General features: G+C 42.7%; 2 protein-coding genes across 2 annotated transcripts in view; one reads left to right on the forward strand and one right to left on the reverse strand.

Moving 5' to 3' along the window:
• Nucleotides 1–23,171, reverse strand: part of LOC126484002 (cytochrome P450 6k1-like) — a 194,149-nt gene that overhangs the window by 124,791 nt on the left and 46,187 nt on the right. The window lies entirely within an intron of this gene.
• LOC126484004 (cytochrome P450 6k1-like) overlaps nt 14,349–23,171 on the forward strand; it is a 57,252-nt gene continuing 48,429 nt past the window's right edge. The window contains exons 1-2 of the mRNA XM_050107323.1: nt 14,349–14,383; nt 21,967–22,193. Coding sequence (XP_049963280.1) covers nt 21,974–22,193 — 220 coding nt within the window. The 5' untranslated portion in view covers nt 14,349–14,383; nt 21,967–21,973. The remainder of the gene's footprint in view (nt 14,384–21,966; nt 22,194–23,171) is intronic.

The following is a 23,171-nucleotide window of genomic DNA, read 5'->3' on the forward strand; positions in this document are numbered from 1 at the left end:
GAATCGAAATGTCAAAAAGTCTGTAATGACGTAAAAACACAAATTTGTGAGCATTTCCAACCTATTTTTTCGCGCCATGAAAATGCATTACAGAATCATGAAGCAGCCATAAAAGAACTGCAAACTATTGTTCATGAAAATCACAACACCTTGCAAGCTAAAATTGACTCAGTTGCATCTACCGATTCGGTTACACAACTTGCAAAAACTCAAGAAAACTTAAAGGACACAGTAGATACGATTTCAACACAAATGGACACTCTGAAACTTGGTCCAGAAAAACACACTGAGGAAATAAGTACACTATCGGAGAAAGTAGCCGAACTTTCGGATCAGTTCACTAACTTATCTGCAAAGGTAGATGATGACCAGAATGACACAAGACCTGTAGCCATCACTGACACAGAAGAGTATGAACAAATTAAGAAATTCAAACAAAATCAGAATCAAATTAATACACAATACAAAAGAGAAATCCGGGAAGTACATGATGAGTTGGCACAAGTAATACAAAAATTTCATATTTCAGAGGACACTCGCGCTCCAACACGGGAAGAGGAACTTAGAAATACGGAAAAGCCACAAAATAATAACACAGGGCATTTCGGAAATTATGAAAGAAATTGGCAAGGTGCACCAAATTTTTAGATGGAACCGCCGACACGACGTAACAATGACCGATATGCGACTCGCCGACATGATGACTTTGACTATAAGCTGTTCATTACTACACGTAAATTCAAAACATTTAAGAATTCTGGCAACGACATTCATCCACAAGCGTGGCTCCATCAATTCTCTCATTGTTTTCCTCCCAAGTGGTCATTAGAGCACAGGTTAGAATTTATGTGTGGCTACTTGGAGAATGAACCAGCTGTAAGAATGCGATCGGTCATTCACGATTGCCACAATGAGGGAGATTTTTATCATGCCTTCCTCTCCGCATATTGGTCTCAAGCTACACAAGACCGAGTAAAACATAGCATCATAATGATGAAACATTTCGAACAATCTGAATTTTCCAGTCTTGTGAAATATTTTGAAGACATGTTGCACAAGAATCAGTACCTGGCAAACCCATACAGCCCCTCAGAACTCAACCGCATTTGCTTAATCAAATTACCTGAACATTTACGACATATTATTTTAGCAGGACGTTGCAAAGAAGACATTGAGGCTTTTCAGGGACTGTTACAAGAACTGGAAATTGACACTGACAATCGGGGAACGCGGAAACAGGAGCACAACAATTACAGATCACATCCGTCACAATTCCGCGATGACAGAAATAATATACCACAAGGCTATTCTTTCAACGTAAATCGTGACCGAAACAGACACCACCCGTATGACAACCGTTGTCAGAGTAGTAACAATTACAGGGAAAGATCACCTCTCTGTGGTAGTGACTATCACAGAGACAATCAGAGAAACAGACAATTTGGGAACCAAAATAATTATTATCAAGGGAGACAGAATAACTTTAGACACAACGGTCCAGCGCGCAGTTACGATTCAGGGAGAAATTCTCCACCACGTGACCGACAAGAAAGAAACTATGGAATCTACCGACATGACGACTGACGAGATAAACATAACGACAGGCCTGAATTTCATCAGAACTGGCGGGATTCAAACAAAGCAGGGCACTTTCGACAACGTGAATTTGTAGAAGTTCGGTCTCCTAATCCCAATAACGGCGTGCGCCAACAAAGAGACAGACAATGACTCGCATCGCAGGCAGCCACCTGCGCCGGCTGGCTCAGGAAAAAAAAAATAGCATACACGCTAACCTTGAGAAAAATTTTACCATTCCTTACCGACGTATACAACATGATAATTGCATTCAAATCAAACTGTGAGTACTAGGATGAGTAAAGGTTTACACCACATTTCACATGTAAAACCATTTATTGAGAGATAATCTGCTTTTTAACTTTGTCTTTGCCATAAAACTTTTCACTTCACATTTCTAGTATGCTTTGTCAGACTTAAGAAACTGTTAACATGCAACAATGTTTGAAGTTAAATATCCAATCAAGAACCAAGAAAACTTATTTAAACAGAAATTATGAATGCATTGTTATTGTGAACAGATGACACAGTGTTATTGTGTGTGTACATTCTTGCTTGTTAGTTGCTCGATTACGTAACGACTATAAGGCTTACATACTTAGAACATGTACTGCTAATGAGATTCTAATGCAATATTTTGGTTTACTTGAAAATACATTCTGGATTTAAAGTACTTTCTGTGAGATACCAGATGAGACAGTGGTTAGTTTATGTGACAGCTACACGATTTTATCACGACGCTACTAATGAGTGACAATTTACAATGTTGCTTTTGTGGTGTATCTGTTTTATATCTGCACAGTTTTCTGTGTTATTCTGGAAAGTAAAACATGTTTTAGTAGTAACTTTTGCAGTATAGCTACAATGAGACAGCCTTTTCCGTAGCACAACAATATGTTACAGCACAGTAATTTCTTCATCACAACAATAAGCGTAATATCTAAGATATCTATACGCAAAGCATTTCACTTTTGTTTATGATGAGGTAAGTACATTGGCTTCTGCAGAACTTAGCTTTCGGAGGACAATAACTACAACACTTCAACATAGATTATCATACAGCATGACGCACATTTAGCGCTACAGGACATGTACTTGAGTGATTAATTTTGTACTTAAATAATTTATTTTTAAAGATATTTGAAGTACAATAATACAAAGGTTTTCCGTAATACATTTCATTCCATTGTTGTAATCTGTAACACCTGAGGGTATAATTACATTAATCCTCAGGGGGGTACATGCTTACTTTGTGTACCATGTGTTTGGCAAGCACAAGGAGCCCTAGCTAATATGGTATTTGCTTATACAACTTTACACGTTGGTACCATATTTCTCTAACACAGAATTACACAGCTATCTGATCATTTAACAGAGAAAGAAACTTTTTTTACTACATCAGTGACAGGTGTTTACATAATTACACAGTTGGATAACTTCACACTTATGAAACTGTATTTTGTCTGTACTTTGTGAACTGTTCATATTTTTTCAGAACCATTGTGATACTATGAGAGCTTTGAATGATGTATTTGGTAAAGGGATTATGATTTTTAAAGTACGTTTGAGGCAGCTGACACTTTTGACATGAGTAGAGAATTTTTTTTAGGTTTTGAAATTATTGGAGGAAGCTACGACGCTTTTGAGAGTTGACTGAGGTGTTATGATGTTATTATCACGATGATGATGTGTATTATGCTGTTGCGGTATGTTTACGATCAATAAGCTGATGCTATATGAGTTATTTGATTATGCTATGTATTTATTATGATGAAGTATTGAAGTGTCGTCGCAAGATTGATGTGTCGACGAATATATATATGTGTAATAAGGTAAGGAGTAATGAATAGTGGTTAGGGACTCTGACTTGTGAAAAAGGATGTTGGAAACCAAGAATCGTACTTTAAGAGTTATGAAATGTGTGTAAATGCGTGAATGTATCACAATGCCGGCGAAAATTTTTTGCACTCTGTTATATTTACAGGATTTTGTTTCTACAGATTTGTAACGCAAATTCTTGACCTGTGAAATATTTTTATATGAGACTGTCACTGTAGCGGAAACTGGTGTCGTAAATATTTTGGTAAGAAAGTTAAGTGACCACCTGCACGTAATGCGTCGTGGGCACCCAGCTGGGCGACATTCGCCTGAAAAAAAAAAGCCATTAGCGTGTGCCCCTTTCAGAGGCACAGGTAGAAAAGAAAAAAAGGGAGGCCATTATCCTCGCTATTGACATTCCTTGTAGAAAGCACCGCAAATACGACACGCTCATTACTTGGAAAGATACTTACATCTGCACCCCTGATTATGACAAGCGTCTTTCTCGAGAATTGAGAGAATTTTTACTGCCTTATGAAATGCCATATGGCTAATGAATGATGTTTCATGCCTTCCTTTGTACATATTTGCTCATTTTCTTTAATATATAGTTTCTAGCTGCACTGCAGCATTGGATAAAATAAAATTTAATATATGTACTAATATAGTTATTTTATGCCTACAGATCCAGTCAATAAGAAATTTATGATCTACTTCCAAGAAAACGAGGGCACATAAATAGACATTTCCCTTCACAGGAATTGCATAAACAATTTCTTTACGATTTGGTAACTTATCTGCTAGTGTAAGTTCTCGTGATGCATCACTATAGTGTTAAGATGTGACATAGGTATTAGACATGGCCATTTTTAGTGTACAATTTTTTCTGCTTGAGCTTTGTCATGCTTAGGTATACATTATAGCATTTACTGCTGCTGCTTGCCAGGCATAATGTTACTGAATTTGACTTTGTATTACTCTGTGAAGCCAGTTTTACTAATGATTTATTTTTATTGTTTGCTGCACATTGCCTTATATTAGTTGTAATATTGCAATTGCTTTGCTAATTTCTATAATGCTGCTTGCTTCGCAAATCTGCATTTTTTTCATTGCTGTTTGCGTTAATTGTTTTGCGCTGCTGCATTGCCTCGTCCCTTAGTTTAGTATCTGAGCTCAGTAGATTTAAGTTAGCTTAAAAAGGGGGTAGGCTATATAAGAGAACGAGTTGTGATGAATTGGAAGACATGCATTGAGAAGATATAAAAAAAAGTAGTGTTCAGTGGAGAAAATCTATTTTGAACGAGGATGTGAACAGAATACAGAAAGCAGGCTTAGATAATACTTTTGGGAATAATGATGAACAAAGGGAGATCTCCATGCAAAATACTGCAGTAAAACAAACCCTGTCCTTTCCATTGTGTTATCCCCCTATGTGTTTGTGTACTCTTGTATATTTGCGTTTTTCCTGTCTTTATGTGTTTAGCTAATAAGAGTTATGTTGTAGAATTTTTCTAATAATATGTTATTTACTTTGTAAAGATGTTTAGACATTATTTATTCTGTTTTGTTTTAATGCTCATGTGTGAAGTTGATGTTTTGAAAGTTATTCTGATCTTTTATGTATGTACTCATGTCATAATTCCTGTAACAGTGACGTATATGTTATTTCGATTCTTTTGTAAAGCCTGTACTACAAATGTTCTCTGTATTGTTATGTTCTTTAATGATGTATTTTGTACCTTTGTAATTGTATTCTATGTTATAAAATTGTAATTGACACCAGTTCATCATATTATTAACTTGTAAGTTCCATTTCACTGCACACGTTTCTGTTGGTCATAGTATATGGACAATATGTGAGAAGTAGGGACTGTTAGTGTTTGCACGTGTGTTAATAATTCAGCAAGGGACTGGATAACAGCATTGCTGGTTCTAAGGACAATTCCAAAAACTTTGTGAGTGCACAAGTGGTGGTTTATGGACTTGCTATATTATCCGCAAGACTCTTCAATGGTGATTGTGCACCTGCACAGTCACAACAGATGGCTGCTGCCCATTTCTACAAGGACTACAGACTACAGTGGGTCTACACGTTTGCTGACTCACCAGTACCATCATTTCTACAAGGACTACAGTGGGTCTGCATCTTTGATGGCCCACCAATACCATTAATTCTACAAGGACTGCAGTGGGTCTGCACCTCTGGTGGCCCACCAATACCACAATCTCTACCAGGACTACAGTGGTCTGCTCTGTGATGACCTACCTACCAATATTCTTCAAAACTTCGACTGACTCTGCGGTGGGTTTGCTCTGTTGTGGCCCATTACCTGTCAGCATGTCAAGAGTCAGCACTGTCTTTCCGTTGGAAGGACAACACTACTTCTTCAAGACTGCATGGAAATCCACTACTTCTGTGTGCATTTTCTTTTACTGTTCAGACTTTAACAAAAAAAGAAAAACACTGTAATTTTACTGTGATGAATCAGGACTGTCTTTATAGACTGTGATAAAATTTTAGCTTCTGACCAATACTGTATCAGGAAGTGTGTGCATTTGATATCTTTCTTACTGTAATTATGAAAAATTTTATCAAATCATTATTGGCCACTGCCCAAAAAAATTTGTAAAATTTTTGTGGGGAGCATGGGGGCTATGTAAGTAGGCTGTTTATGTTTTCTTATTGGCAACGTTACGTAGCGCTCGGTATAAAATTCACTGGCTGTGCTGTGTGCAGTCTGTGTCTAGTTTGCATTGTTGTCTGCCATTGTAGTGTTGGGCAGCGGCAGCTGGCTGTGAACAGCGCGTAGCGTTGCGCAGTTGGAGGTGAGCCGCCAGCAGTGGTGGATGTGGGGAGAGAGATGGCGGAGTTTTGAAATTTGTCATGAACTGCTATATATATTATGACTATTGAGGTAAATACATTGGTTGTTCTCTATCAAAATCTTTCATTTGCTAACTATGCCTATCAGTAGTTAGTGCCTTCAGTACTTTGAAACTTTTATTTAGCTGGCAGTAGTGGCGCTCGCTGTATTGCAGTAGCTTGAGTAGCGAAGATTTTTGTGAGGTAAGTGATTTGTGAAACTTATAGGTTAATGTTAGTCAGGGCCATTCTTTTGTAGGGATTTTTGAAACTCAGACTGCGTTGCGCTAAAAAATATTGTGTATCAGTTTAAGGACAGTCGTGTATAATTGTTCTAAGGGGACGTTTCAACGTACGAAATAGGCGCTCATTGATGGGTGACAGGTTATGTACCACCTAATACCAGAACACGCCACCACCGTCGGTACAACAGAAAAGTTAAGATGAAACCACAGCGTCTTCCAAGAACTTTGCGGTGATGGCTTTTCAACAGGCGCCGTATAGTTAATCCCTTCCTGACGCATTGACAAAAATGAGGTGGTGAGATGCTGCCCCTGTAGAGTATCAGCCCCCTAATATCTGACAGTAACATAAAATTCATAAGCATGTTTTAACTGGAAATTCAATCGACCAACATCGACAGGCACTTAAAGATCGCCCGGCCTCAGACAGTAAAATAAAATAGTTTTGAACGTGCGAATTGCTTGAGGGATAGTCAGCACTGTGGGCCAAACAAATAACACAGACGCTTTTCATTCAATAACGGTAAGTCCGAATCCACGAGGAAATGCGCACGCCCAGCCATCTCATATCGCAATGGAAAGATGTGATGCTTCCATAAATAACGACTAGACAGTTACTTTAGTTTCCTAGCCATCATCGTGTGAAGCAGAGAGATCTGAGCGATGTGATATGCTTTGCCAAAAATGTTGGTAACGAGGATCCGAATTTTCTGAAGCAGATTAAGGGAACCCCGTTCAATTTCCAAGATAGCACCTTACATCTTCCAGTTAAGTGTAGCCATTTGGAGTAGAGACTGCTCAATTATGGCTCTCGAAGATCGATTACTGTCGCCCTCGAAATGACAGCATTCTCGAAACCCCATAATTTCATCATCCAGCACATGCCATCATTGATTCGGATGCTAGATACAAGGGAAATGGCATCCAACATAGCCCAGACCAACGAATTTTCAGCAGGAGAACAGAGTAACTCAACCAGATCCTCCACGTATATGCATCGGGATCGTCATGCCCAAGAAACTCCATACTCGTAACGGAGCGACGATCCTTGGAAAAAGGAGCACAAGTGATATAACAAACAACGACAGTTGAAACGCGCTTCCATAAGGAAAATCCCTATCGATATTAATTGAGGGTGTCAGTTGGCCATTGACAGCTACAGAAGCTTGGATACCCGTAAACAAATTAGACAAGACGCTGTGCACGTCAGTTGTAAACCCATCGGCCTCCAGTACCTGCAGAAGGAAGCCATGGCTGATCTCGTCAAACGCCTTGTCAAAATCCAAAAAGACAGAGCATTAGGTACAGAAGTAACAGTGGCCACAAGTATGACACCTAGAATTTCAGCTACTCCAGTCAGAACTGTACGACCAGGAATACATCTTTGATGGCCTGCAACAACTTTCTCCAGCAACCCAGACAACCGGCTATTCACCGCCCTCGCCACCGACTAATAATTAAAATCTAAGTGATCAGGTGAAATTTATCAATTCCTGCCTGAGGAGAACTCCTAGGAATTAACACGACTTTGCTAACTTCAAACGAGATGGGCACTAATCCCTCTCTCAACAATTCGATCAAAAACAATGTGAAAGTAGTACCCAACAAACGACAAAAACGTGCATAAATCTTCCTAGGCAGACCATCCAATCCTAGCGACTTACCAAAAGGCGATCTGACAACAGGGTTATAGACGTCGCGCATCTAAACTCGCAGGATTATAAGTAAGTGCATGTCTAGGAACCAGAGCTCGAACAAACAAATCGTATGACATAGTGACATGAATGAGTACCTCATACAGGCCACACAGAATTGATGTAAAGCATGTAATGTGTCTTTCTGTGCCACCACAACATTGCCATCCTTGGTCTTGAGAGAAAAGAGACACACCCATCGACGACGAACATGATGTCGAATCAGATTATGTAGAGTAGTCAGTCCACGGATGCTAAATACTTTGCTGTCGTGCGACCTCACCACCATATCATGATCATGATCATCATCATCACTATCGTCTAGGGCAATAGTCGTGACATGTCGGATGTAACCAAAGAAGGAAGCAATGTGGGGAACGCTTCACAATCGAAACACCTTTCCCCACATCGAGACGAAGTGGGTGTTAAGGCTATGAAACCCGGTATGCGATGTATCTAATGTTTCATTTGCGTTTCTCATAAACTGCGTACTGCGTGTGAAGAATCTGAGTGTATTACTGATAGCCATAATTTGTTTCCATGCATCAGATCAAGAGCGCCGAAAGATGGGCATTTCAAAACTGAATCTGAATACGTTAGTGCAAATGTCGGACTCTTGATGTTGTAATGGGACTTTACTCTGTAGGTGAAATATGGATTCACCATTAGACTGTGGAGACCAGTCCACAGTCGGAAAAGACGAATGCAGAAGTTGAAAAGTCTTAAAATAGAGTGTACGCCGTTTGGTTGCAGGGGAAAAGCTATGAAGACTCATTTTGGTCTAAGGGGTTCCATTTCTATCTCGGTGTAAAGAAAAGGGTACACCTGTGGCGAAGCTACCTGTTAATAGAAATAGTAATTCATAGGGAATAAGACCCCAGTCAGTTAAAGAACGTTGACGAGAGATTGAAGTTTTCGGATTGGTTCAGTAGCGCCTCCTCATCTCATTCCCTTAACGCCTAGGAGGACTGGCTCACTAACAGAAGCCCACAGCAAGCACTCGAAGATACATCACGAATCATGTTGTTGTTATGGTATTCACGAAAAACGTTTAGCCCATTGTATGAAAGGGGGCTGTAAGAGATACTGTATCAGTAAACAAACGCTGGCATCATTACCATGACTTCGTTTCACATACAAAATTATAAATTTTCTATGAGATTCCGTACTAAATTTTTCGCCTTTACTGGTATTGTGGACTATGGGACACAAAGTGTCTTCTTCCTTTCGATTATTTCGAATGAAATTGTATGTTACTTTATTCTCAGAATATGAACTGAAAATATGCTCTACCACACGTAAGCCATTGCTTACAAAATTTGTGTCTGTTGTGGAATATTTCTGTGAATTGTAAGCATTTGCTACCATTGTTCCCATATCAGTCTTGCCGCAAAAACTGACTTCGTACAATTTAACTTGGTTTGTGATGACGGTCACTATACTGGAACGACGAAACTCGTATCTCTCAACAAGTGTCTTAAAATATTTCCAACTACAAGGCACACTTGTAACGCTAACGACGTAGTTAATTACTAGCCTTTCTGTTTCCTTAACTTTAAGTAGCAGAATAACTACTGAAAAATAAAGTTACACATCATGGCCTCATGAAAGTCTTTGGTAGATTTTGCTGGACATTCAGCACGGTGTGACACACAGCCCCGTCTCCAATCGTCTTTTCATTTTTTGGAACAATGATTGAATCTTTCTCTTGCTTTCCGGAGGAAATACGTTCAAATCCTTAGCAGACTGCCGGTCGCTGTGGCCGAGCGGTTCCAGGCACTTCAGTCCGGAACCAAGCTGCTGCTACGGTTGCAGGTTTGCATCTTGCCTCGGGAATGGATGAGTGTGATGTCCTTAGCTTAGTTAGGTTTAAGTAGTTCTAAGTCTAGGGGACGGATGACCTCTGATGTTAAGTACCATAGTCCTTAGAGCCATTTGAACCTTTGCAGACTAGTCTGGTTTACATCTTCCGTAGTTTTCTCTAAACTACTGAAGTCAAATTCTGGATTGGTTTCTTTGATAAGGACACAGCGAATATACTTCGCCATCGTCGTTCCATAGGAGTTTGTGCGGAGTGTGTCATAACGAAGTCGTCGGCGGAATGTTAACCACTAGTAATTCTCTTCTGTCCATTTTTAAATTAAATTTATTTCCCTCGCATTGATCCTCCTTCGGCATTCTGGGATGTGCTTATTCAAGGCTGAATTAGTACTGCTGGTAATTGAAATTGGGGCACCACGAAGGCATCCAGCGTGTTACAAACATCATACTGGGGTGCTGGGATACGCGGATTTCCAGCGCTACTGCAGGTATGAATAACACCATCTACATCCTGCGTATAGGGAGAGTTTCCACAGTGGGTTTGTCATCCAGAAATGGCACATGAATGTTGGTCGTTCGAGAGAAAATCGTGACATGCCTCGCGTAAGAAGCAGAAACGTGTGCCAGGCGTATCGTAATTCGACAGCGTCAGGATGTCTTCCCGTGGTAGACTGGTGTCTAATGTTCTGTGTAATTTCTCCTAGTGCTGCTCTAGGTGCGACGACTGTCATGGGATTATGTAATCGATGAGTTCAAGAGAGCCATTTTCAATGCCCTGCAGGATCTCAGCAGCTCCAGTGACTAGCGCCCGATAGGACAGGTACGGTCAGAGAAATTGCTGTGCCGGATCTCACAGCCACGTCACGTGCCTTGAATCAGGAAGTGGGTTCGACTGCAATCAGACCAGCGTCTAGAGTGAGGCAAAGTGCTGCTTATCCGCTCTCCCCCTCAGCTCTCGCAGGCATTCTTTGCAGGTGTCTACTGTAAATTGTGTCTATTTAATATGCACACTTACGCGGCAACATCACTGCCCGTTAAATAATTAAAATTGTGATTTAGTGTCCCAATGTACCACCGTGTCTGGTATTTTCCTGCAAATTCCCTATTTCCACGCGGGTCATTACTCGAACAGTTTACGTCACGTAGAAAATGTAAAGTATGTTTAAGAAAACTTTGTAGTCTTCAGCCACTACGAAGCGATTTAGAGACGCCCCCAAGAAGCCTGCAGTGATTTCTAGAAGTGGATAGCACATGGCGCATTGGCTTCTACGCAGCTAATAAGCGAAACTCCCGATCGCACCCACCTCAGATTTGGCAGTAAGAGGGCTCTGCAGACAGCCCGTCAAAAACTGAACACGGATCAAGCGCGAAAACAGGAGAAAGGTATACAGAACGGTGGAAAAAAAGCTGAATAGAAACAGTGAACAGTTTAAGCAAAAGAAGTATAACACTATGCTGAAAAAAACATGACGTCGTGATCACGTAGTCACGATATGGGACTGCAAGGGGGGAGAGTCGTGTTCGGATTCCCGTAGCGCCAATTGTTTTTTCCTCTCTGTATTCAAATTTGTGTCTGTGTCAAGGTGTAACGTCCGTTTGTAACAGCGAGGTGTGAGGTACCTCGTATCTGTTCTACGCAAGTAGCACGTTATAAAGTGGCTTTCGAATGAGAACTGCAAACGTTTGATGACAAGGCGATAAATGAACCGGATCCTCCTCCGGACAACATGTCTGATGAGTCATACACGGCATTAGGGACAGTATGTATGAGTGTCTTGTGATAGGAATCTCTTATCGACGCTCTTAATTTATACGCGGATGAGTGACGCGCTATCCAATGGACCATTTTAACAGTAAATCTGAGGGGTGTGTGATGGGGAATTTCCCTTGTAAGAGTCATGCTCTGCTACTCTAGAAAAGACTTCCACAAACCACAACGGACATCACCCTCTCTGGCACAACAGTACATTGGACGAGTACAGCTAAGTATCTTGGTGTCATCCTCAGTGAGCTACTCAACAACAAACATCCATGGAACGCAGCCTACAAGTGCAGATATGTCTCTAATGATTGCTACAGCAGCAGAAGAAGGCGTTGAGAAAGATCTGTCACATCCCCCTGCACGTCCGCCCCTTCTGATAAAACCGGAAGCACAATGACAGGAAGTGGTCCACGGGGTTCAGGAGCAAGCTAAAGAATTTCAGCACACTGCACAAATTTTGGAGAGTGCGCTAATTCGTAGCCTTGGACATCAGAATCCACGTATCGACCGCTACAAGTGGTTCGTGCTGCAACTAGCGAGACACCAGTGCCGTTACCGTATTATCTGGTAACCACGGAAGACAAAGAACGAAGGCCTTAGATTAGAAAGGTAATAAGACGGTGGTGTAGTCCTGAGTTTCTCACGCCATAGACAATGTTTAAATAACTTAGAGGAATGCAGCCAGACGAAATCATCGATAACAGCCGATATTTCGACGGGAGGAAACCCGTCCACTTTCAAGGCAATACTGTAGAAAGTAAGTACTGTGCAAGGGAGTTTACAACCTCGAGTAAACGTAAAAAACAGTAAGTACTGAGCAAGGGAGTTCATAACCTCGAGTAAAGATAAAAAAACACACACACAAACTACTGTAAACACTAGCGCCATCACAAACCAAAGATGACCGGCCTCAGAAGTTATCGATAATGAAATTAATAATCGACTGGTGTGGTAGCACAAAATGTGTCCCTCTGTTTTTTGACATAGGAGAGCACAATTCCAAGTAGAATATAACAAAACCCACCATCGGTATTTATAAGGTTACTTGCTATTTTAATTTCAGCAGATTCCTTAATAACACCGTCCGAATAGCTGGAAGTGCGTGCCATAATCTCCGTGTTGTTACATTCCATAGGATGACGGGACCGTGACAAGAAAATGTTGTGCAATGGCGGAGTTGCTCTGTTGTTGTAAGCGTGTGAGGCACTTATGCTCAATACGCCGGTCCTCCACAGCACTGATAGTCTAGCCTATGTATGCCATAACTGCAAGTAATACGGTAAACACCCGCCTCACTCAATCCACGATCATCCTCTACGAAACCTAAAAGCACCCTGATCGTGGTTGGTGATCGAAAAAGATACTTCACATTATATTTCTTCAAAATGCTGTTTGACATGCCCCTGTGTGAGGCAAAAAGGCCGTAGACTTTGGTGTCACCTCGGAATAATCATCATTCACCCGGTGCCCGGCTGGTCGACAACGCAACACACGTCTCTGATGCTGTAGGAGGATGTTGAAAATTAAATAGACTGGATAGGTAAGAAATGATGAGGTTGTCCGCAGGATTGGCGAGAGGAGGAATATCTGAGGAACAGTGAGACGAAAAAAGGGACAGGCTGATATGAGATGTGTTTAGAAATCGGGGAATTAGTTCCATGATAGGTCTAAGGCGCTGCAGTCATGGACTGTGCGGCTGGTCCCGGCGGAGGTTCGAGTCCTCCCTCGGGCATGGGTGTGTGTGACGTCCTTAGGATAATTTAGGTTAAGTAGTGTGTAAGCTTCGGGACTAATAACCTTAGCAGTTAAGTCCCATAAGATTTCACACAAACAGTTCAATGATACTTGACGGAGTTGTAGAGGGGAAATAATGTAGAAGAGGGTACAGATTGGAATAAATCCAAGAAATAACTGAGAACGTTATGTGCAACTGCTAATTTGAGATTAAGAGATTGGCACAGGAGAGGAATTCGTGGGGGGCGTATTAACCCATACAGAAGATCGATGACTCACCCCAAAAAGTCAGCTAAAACAAGGCACGTTTCTCCGCTTAAACTTTAATTTACTAATGCTGGAGACACCATCGCAGGCTACTAAACCTCCGACACAAGTTTCAGACTTAAAATAAGCTCAACACGCCGAAATGTCCATACGTATCCGCGCAACGGTACGATTGTGACGTCATGAGAACGGCTGCCTGACACCGCGTAGTCAAGTTTGTTACTGAGCTTATAGCAGGGAAGAGTTGGCCCTGTTCGCTATATTTGTTACAAATGCCAACGAAGTGTGGTCTGTGTAAATGAAAGAAAATCAGCCTCATACCGATATTTCAGGTACGTGCAGAGCGCAGTATAATCGAATGCGTGCATCGTAGTGTCTTCCCGTGTGGGTGACTGGGAAACGGACTCTGGCCTTGAGGTGGATCCGCCACCGTTATCGCAGACGGCGTCTGACGCGTCACGATGCACGCCGCGTCCTCCTAGATTTAAACGCGGCATCCAGGTGACGGCAGGACAGTCTCCTCTCGGCAACTGCGGCGCAGTTCAGACCCCGGAAAGTGCAGCCGACACCGCCGGCCCAGCTACCAGACGCTGCTTGCCCGTTACAGGTCGGTGCGCGTTTGGCTACAAGTACCCTGTGCGGTACATCTAGCATGTCAGTATTTAACATCAGTGGTGCTACTTTTCATTCTATGTTCTCGTTACAAGTAAATTCGTCATGTCGGCCATTGTGGCCGAGCGGGTCTAGGCGCTTCAGTCCGGATTCGCGTTGCTGCTGCTGCGTTCGCAGGTTCGAATCCTGTCTCGGCCATGGATGTGTGTGATGTCCTTAGGTTAGTTAGATTTAAGCAGTTCTAAGTCGAGGGCACTGATGGCCTCAGATGTTAAGTCCAATAGTGCTTAGAGCCATTGGAACTATCGTTTTTGAAAGTCGTCGACGTCGAGGCGGAAGGTGATTATGGGTAAAGACAGTAGGACCCTAACTGATAATGTCTACTTTGGTGAAGGTCAGAGAAAGAAAGTTAGTGTGTACTGAGTAACAAATGCTCTCTCCTATCATGACGCTCAGATGCTTAGGATAAATAAGACAATGCCTCACAGTATTTAATCGTGTCAGTGGAAACCAGTTCGAATAACTGAAAAGCCAGGACAAATGCATTTAAGAATAGTTTACAAGAGACGTTCTAGGATAAAATGTATAATGAACCAAATGCTAACATAAAATTTAATTCATTCCATAGTAAACTCATGTCATTATTTGAAAACTCTTTCCATATAAATTAATCAGAAAGGACATGAAAGAACTACGTAAAAAACCACGGATGACTACAGGGATTATAGACCGAGGTGCCAAAAGTCGTAGGGTAGCTCCTAATATCGTGTCGGACTGCCTTTTGACCGATTTTGTGCAGCAGTAGGAGGTGGAATTGACTCACCAAGTTGTTGGAGATCTGATAGAAAAATACTGAGCCATACGGCTTCTATGGCCGTCTATTAATTGCGAAAGTGTTTCTGGCGCAGGATTTTGTGCACCAGCTGATCTCTCGATTACGTGCCATAAGCGTTCGATGGGATTCATGTAGAGCGATCAGGGTGGCAAAATCATTCGCTCAAATTGTCCAAGAATGTTCTTCAAACAAAACGCGAACAACTGTGGACTGGAGACACGGGCGTAGTCATCCACAAAAATTCCATCGTTGTTTGGGAACACAAAGTCCATGAATGGCTGAAAATGGTCTCCAAATAGACTAACATAACCATTTCCAATCAATGATCGGTACAGTTGGACCAGAGGACGTAATTCATTCCATGTAAACATCGCCCACACACATACAGAGCTACCACAAGCTTGCGCAGTGCGTTGTTGATAACTTGTGTCCAAGGCTTCGTGGGATCTGCACCACACTCGATCCTTATCATCAGCTCTTACCAACTGAAATTCTGACGCATCTCCCCAAGCCACTGTTTTCCAGTCGTCTAGGGTTCCACTGATTTGGTCACGAACCAAGGAGAGGCGCTGCAGGCGCTTTCATACTGTAAGCAAAAGTACTCGCGTCCGTGGTCTGCTGTCATAGCCCATTAACGCCAAATTTCGCCACACTGTCGTAACGGATACGTACCTCGTATGTCGCCCATTTATTTCTGCGGTCATTTCTGTGCTTGTCTGTTGGCACTGACAACTCTACACAAACGCCGCTGCTCTTGGTAGCTAAGTGAAGCCATCGACCACTGCCTCGTACGTGGTGAGAGGCAATGCCCGAAATTTGGTATACTCGACACACTGATTTGCAAGATTCTTGAGTTCCATGTTGTCCCTATGCAAATAAATTTGTGGATGACAACGTTTGACGCCTAATGGAGAAGTTTCCGGGTGTGTAAACTTACCCAAATAGCCTTGTGCATTGACGTTTCTCCCTATACCATGTCCACAACCTATGGATGACACACTGAGAGGCATTGGCATCTATAGCAACATTACAGAAATTTCATCCATTTTGCTTCAAACAGACCGCCCTTGCAACATGTACTTAATTCAAATGCCACAGTCTATGCGCCTGTTTAAATACAACGTCCACAAGTGACATCTACCATCTGTGTACCTCATTAGAAAACACTGGTGCACCAGTACTCACTTTCTTCTTAGGAGTCACCTAACACTGTAGTGCATAACACAGCGAATACATGGCGAATGATTTTAATTGTTGTCTACAGTGAAAGCGAAGATCTCACACCATGAAGTAAGACCACAAGTAACCCCTACGTCAAAATAGATTTAACATATCACAAGTTTGTAGACGTTTTTCTCTTATTATTTTGAAGAGTATATATTACGTATCTATTCACAATAGATATATATTAAAAGTAGACGTATAAAATATACCTGAATTCGAATGCACTGTTGCGTCATAATTTCGAAGCAATTGGTGCAGAACTTTAAGAGCTTTAATGTCTTGAACTAACCACATTTAAATTTTTATATAAATTTCCGCTGTAGTTATTACATATGGGGTGTAACAGGTATAAGTGCAGACATTTCTATTGGTGACTGAGGACTGTGTAGCAAACAACATTACATCAATATTTACATCATTTGCAGACTAAAAATTATAGCTATTACAAGTTGTATGTTTTTAGGTAGGCTAGTATCTCCGAGTAGGTGTGGCATCAATAAGCCACTAATGCTTATTTTCCTCTGGGCAGCAGGTCAGATGTTACAATGTGGACGTGTTGACGCAAAACGGTTGGTCTATACTGACAGGAGCAGTCCACTTGGTGGTGCAGTTACGCGGTGCAGAAAGCGTCAGATCGTAAATTTTGTAATGTGCTTGTGGGACGAATGTTTGACGCAGAGAAACATAAACAACATATTGTGTGCGTATGTATCAGTGTACAACATGTAAAAATGTCTTTACTTATACCCGTTAGAGCATGTGTATTTATTTATGGTAGGCATCGTCTATATTATAGTATGGAAATACCATTTTGCGCTAACTATCGTTTGACTGTCTAAGGGAACGGTCAAGCCATGATTAGTGTAATCAAAGGAACAGAGGTAGTCATTTTGATAGAAGTCTTGATAAGGGAGCACTTTTGTCAGGGTCGGTTCATGTCAGAACAGCCAAGCAATTGACTGCTGTTTATTTTCCGGCTCGTACTAACACACACATAGATTCAGGTGATTCAGCTTTATGGTGAGCTTATCACCAGGTATAAAGCTTGTCTAAAATTGTCTACAAACAGAGCTGAAACGAGGATTAAATATTTTTGAGCGTTGATGGGGTGACAGAACGGGCATACTCTGGGCGCGGATTTCAGTCAAGCAATGTAGCGTTTTGTCAGACCGACATCTTGCTCAATAGCGACCCAGCTCTGTGGGAGATGAAGAGCCTTCGGGAAGTTTCCAAAGGGCTAATGTATGAGATAGTACTCGTCTTCCACGTTAAAAGGCCTCCTTCGGCCGCATACAGGGGGTTAATTTTTGCCGTAACATACCTCCCAAAGAATTGTTTTTTGAAATCACTGGAACAAGTTGGCTCTGGTAATTTGAAAATAGAACACTTGTATTAAACCACAGTGTAACTATAATTTACCACTGTACCTGAACGTGACAAAGGCTCAAATGGCTCTGAGAACTATGGGACTCAACTTCTGAGGTCATCAGTCCCCTAGAACTTAGAACTACTTAAACCTAACTAACCTAAGGACATCACACACATCCATGCCCGAGGCAGGATTCGAACCTGCGACTGTAGCGGTCTCGCGGTTCCAGACTGCAGCGCCTAGAACCGCTCGGCCAAGAACGTGACAAAGGAAGATGAACGTCGGTGTGATGAGAAGAGGCATGATAGTGTCCGACCGTGTGTGTGTGTGTGTGTGTGTGTGTGTGTGTGTGTGTGTGTGTGTGGGTGTGTGGGTGTGTGTGGGATTCTGCACCCAACTTAAGTTGAGCTTCGTTCCAAAGTTGTGATTGGTCCAAATCGGTAGCCTTCTTGTCAACAGTGTTTTGTTTATGATTGCCAGCAACATCAGCGATCTAGTAGCATGGCGACGTCTCGTGCCAAGTGTATCAATGAGCTACGGTTGTTTGCTGATGATGCCGTGGTGTACGGTAAGGTGTCGAAGTTTAGTGACTGTAGGAAGATACAAGACGATTTAGACAAAATTTTCAGTTGGTGGGATGAATGGCAGCTGGCCCTAAATGTGGAAACATGTAAGTTGGTGCGGATGAATAGAAAGGTCACACCTGTAATGTCCAGATACAGTAGTACTAGTGTCCTGCTTGAAACAGACATATGTTTTAAATATCTGGGCGTAACGTTGCAAAGCGATGTGAGGTGCAACGAGCATGTGAGAACTTTGGTAGGGAGGGCGAACCGTCAACTTCGGTTTATTGGGAGAACTGTGGAAAATTGTGATCCATCTGTAAAGGAGACTGCATACAGGATAGTGGTGCGACCTGTACTTGAGGATTGCTGGAGTGTTTGGGAGCCGCGCCAGGTCGGATTGAAGTAAAACATTGAAGAGGTTCGCTACATTTGTCACCGGTAGGTTCGAACAACACGTAAGTGTTGCTCCAGGAACTCAAATGGGTATCCCTGGAGGGAAGGCTGAGTTATTTTGAGAAACACTATTGAGGAAATTTTGAGAAGCGGCAATTGAAGCTGATTGCCGAACGATTCTACTGACGCCAACATAGATTCCGCGTAAGAATCACCAAGATAAGATGCGAGAAATTAGGGGTGATACAGAAACATATAGATGGTCGTTTTTCCCTCGCTCTATTTTCGAGTGGAACAGGATAGCAAATAACTAGTAGTGATACAGGGTACCCTCCGCCACGCACCGTGCTGTGGCTTGCGGAGTGGCTGTGCAGATATAGATATGTAGATGTAAATGTAGATGTAATAAATTACTTAACGAGTGTTTGAACATAAGCATCTGTATAATTTGCTTTGACGAAATCTTGTTTATATTACATCTTGTCGTTTTGATGGTTTGATTAAATGAGATAGTTCTTTAAAAACTTCACTTTCAGAACATTGGTTAGTAAAAATAATTTCGACACTCGACACCTGTGATTTTTAAGACCTGCATGTGGCAGAGGCTGGCGGGGTCGGGGTGGCGTCGGGTACGGAAAGGGGCGAGGCGGTTGGGTGGAGGGAGGGAAGGAAGGACGTGCGGTGTTGGGTGCTCGAAGGGGTGCGTTCTTGCACCTATAATTTTATTGGTTAAAAACAGTCTTGTTTGCAATTTTAGTTTTTTTATTTTTCAACGACGCATTTCGCCTTATTTAGGCATCTTCAGGTTATCTAAATAGAAGACAGAGAAGAAATACATCTATTTAACAATCGCGATCGCGTTGTGCAGACTTGGATAACCTATAAGCATGTATAAACAGATCACCTAGTGAAAATATAAACAGATCACCTATTGAAAGAGCAAATATCTTAATTTGGTATTTCTTAAGAATCATTTAGTCAGTGTAGCCAAAGGGCATCGTCGAATATATCAGGCCAACATTGCCTTCGTTAAACTCGGTAAAAACTATAAATATAAAATAGTAAAATCATTACCTTTTCTAGATGGACGCGAGAGGCACCAAGATCCGCATAACGCGTTCCCGTTCACAGGAGCGAGTAACAGTAAGAAGGGGGCTCAGGTAGTAAGCATAATGCGCCCCAGCGTCGTGTGCCAGTACTGAAGCCTCTAAGACAGAATCACCTCAGGAGGTGGCGCTGCGACGCAGCAGTGATTAAAAATCAGAGATTGTAAACTGGATATACAAACCCACTATAAGTTTATAAATGTAATTCACATAAGACATTGATCAGATGGAATTACTAGTGGCTACAATTGTGCTTAACTTATCCTAAAATTTTGGCGAATTAAAATATAATGAAGACGGTAAATTCAAAATTAGAAAACAGGGTGTATAATACAACACACAGATGCAGTACATAAACAGATTTTTCGTATCATATACCACTAGAACGAGAACATTAAAAACACAGTACCGTAATTTCAAATAAAACTGCGTCATTCGGAGCTAGAGCATCTAGCAAGAAAACTTTCTTTTATAAAATACAAGTAAAATTATTAGGCCTAAAAAATACACACCAACGTGGAAGACGGACGTTATGCGGGTAAACTTGCGCCCCCCTTTTTTTTATAGCTACATTGAAATGTGTAACCTCGTCATTTAAAGCGACAAACTCGCAAGTATCCTACTTGAGTAAAAAAAAAAAAAAAACCTAATGGATTTTCTAAGACCAGAGAGGAACAGGGCTCATATTTAGGCAGTAGGCAGGACTACGAGAGCTCCAGGATTACATTAATAACACCTATTTCATAACTTCTAAAAAGGCCTGATCGGCGCCAATTATTTGGCCGTTAAGGAGAGACAAATATTTGTCTTCCATATGCCTAACTATTTCAATTTCTTCCAAAACGTTTAACTTCTTACCCTTTTGCGCAAAATGCAAAATCTTAAGATTTTGTACTTGCGGAAGACTGTGGCTTTAAGGTGTTGGGCAAAGGCAGAGCTCTGTTTTACCTGTCCCCATCTATTAAGAAGATGTTCTTGCAATCTAATTTTGAAGGTCCTGCCTGTTTGTCCAACATATCCTGCATTACAATCGCTACACTCCAGCAGATATACCCCCGAAGCCAAAAGGTTGTTCTTTTTAGGTGATTCATTATGTATGTACATAAACTGGAGATTGGTAGCCGCGGAAAATACTATACGAGAGCCCACTCCCCGGAAAAGTTTTGCCAGTTCATAACTAAAATTGCCCATAAATGGCAAAGAAATGTAATTGTGCTCCCTGACAGAAGGTGGATTGGGTGAATTCCGAAGGGGCATCGTTGTTTTGTCTTGGTATGTCAACGAGCGCAACACATATGGACTGAAAGACCTAAAATTTTATAAATTAAGCACTGACCGTACATATACACCCCCTAGCCGGCGGACTGGGTTACCGGCAAGGCACTACTGGAGTACGGACTGACACCTGCCGGGTGTGTGGGCTTGTCTCATGACGCCGCCCGCCACTCTGCTGACTCAGACAGGCTGCGTGTCAGAGACAGCTGTCTGACAGTCCCAGCCACCAGACCGCCTTCAGTCCTTCGTCGTCTCCACGAGACCCCCCTCCAAGGATCATGCCGTAGCGTCACGGCACAAAGCGAGGACCTCGCGGCGGTGAGCCGCTGGGGTCCGACGCCATGGGACGCAGCGCCACAGCCGTCGGTTCTGGGTTCGTCGCCCCGAAGTGACTGCCGCTCCCTCTGGGCCGGTCACCCGCCTGCTCCGCCACGGCCACCTCACTCCAAACGCTGCCAGGCAATGCTGACTCGGAAACAGCCGGCCGCCCGGAATGTGGCGACGGCCAAAGCCCCTCGCTACGGGTCTGCCTCTTCGAGAAGTGCTTATAGTGGAGTGCTCAGACCGGCGTGCCCAGGTGTCACATTCAACGTCCGTCGCCTCTGGGCCACTGCAATACGTCTCCTTAGGGTTAAAAATAAAGGCATTTCACAACATTTGGCTACCTTCTGCACCTTCACCCATCTCCAGCAGAGCATCATTCGTGCACTCCATTCTCACCCACACCATTATAAGTTTCCACGTCGTGCGTAGCTTACTGTAAGTCCAATGGACGTTGACGCCGTTCCCCGCTTTGTACTTTTTTTCCAGGCTCCAGATGGCGCTGCTCCTGGACTCGTGGATCGCCGAGTTGGTCGTCGTCTTGTCGGCGGCCGTGCTCGCCCTCTACCTCTGGTTCTCCAGTAGCTACAGGTACTGGAAGAACAAGGGGGTGCCGTACGCAGAACCTACAGTTCCGTTTGGAAACTTCTGGAGAAACTTTTTCGGCCACGAATGTATTGCTCAGACCATGCAGAACATATACAATCAGCTGCCAAGTAAGAAATTAAAATTTTTGTCAGTGATAAACAGACTATAATTATATTCATTATTTGTTAAGAGAATCTGGGACATAATATGTGATGATGTAGACGTGCTCTGTGCGTTTCCAACGTTCCACTTCCTGTCCGCAACTGCGTGTTCGTTCTGCTGCTGCTGTGGACGCCACAGACTGGTGTCTGAGGCGGTCGGTAGCCTCAGACGGACTGGTCTCTCTTCAGTGTGCTGCTGTGGAGGCCGAGGCGGCTGGCTCAAGGGCGAATGGTTCAGTTGTCTGGTCATCACCAGAAACTGTTGGGGAAACCCTTCTGGAAGACATGGCAGGTAGCAGCACCTCGCAGCGAGTGCAGTTAGCGTGTAGGAAGAAACGCGTGAATTCTGTTGCTGACTCTGACTGGCTGGAAGGGCTCATTGTTAGATAATTTCGTGGAGCTACCCGCGACTCGCCAAAGTCGACTGCAAATGCTTATGGCATGCAGGTGGTGAATACTGAAACCTCACGGACGGATTTCGGAAGTCGGCAGTCAGTCACTAATGAAGCTGTTGGCCTCTGCAAAAGGTTGTGGAAGAGTTGGCAAGTTACTGTGTATGGGCACCGCCTTGTTCATTGTGCTCTTTCCAAGGCGACTACGGCGGTGTAGCCAACGCATACACAGTAGGCAGAAAGAGGCGGCTTAGCAAGATGTGGAGCCATCAGCGAGCTGGATGGGGTCTCACCGACGTGTGTAACACTTCACAGTAAGTTCCGTTGTTCCGTTCTTTCCGGTGGATACCTGAAGCGTAGTGTTTCTGTGTGCCACCCTAACTTTTTTGACTTTGGACGGTTATGAAATTTTGTTTATACAGCAGAGAGCGGCACGAGAAGCTGGTAACCATTTTCAAATGGAACAATGACGGTTTGTGGTGCTCGTTGTCCAGTCCAGCGGACGGAATTGATCATCGCACTGATTAGCGGTATGGTGTAGGAGAGGTGGCTG

This window comes from Schistocerca serialis, chromosome 6 (genome assembly GCF_023864345.2).
Source record: "Schistocerca serialis cubense isolate TAMUIC-IGC-003099 chromosome 6, iqSchSeri2.2, whole genome shotgun sequence".
Lineage (NCBI taxonomy): Eukaryota > Metazoa > Arthropoda > Insecta > Orthoptera > Acrididae > Schistocerca > Schistocerca serialis.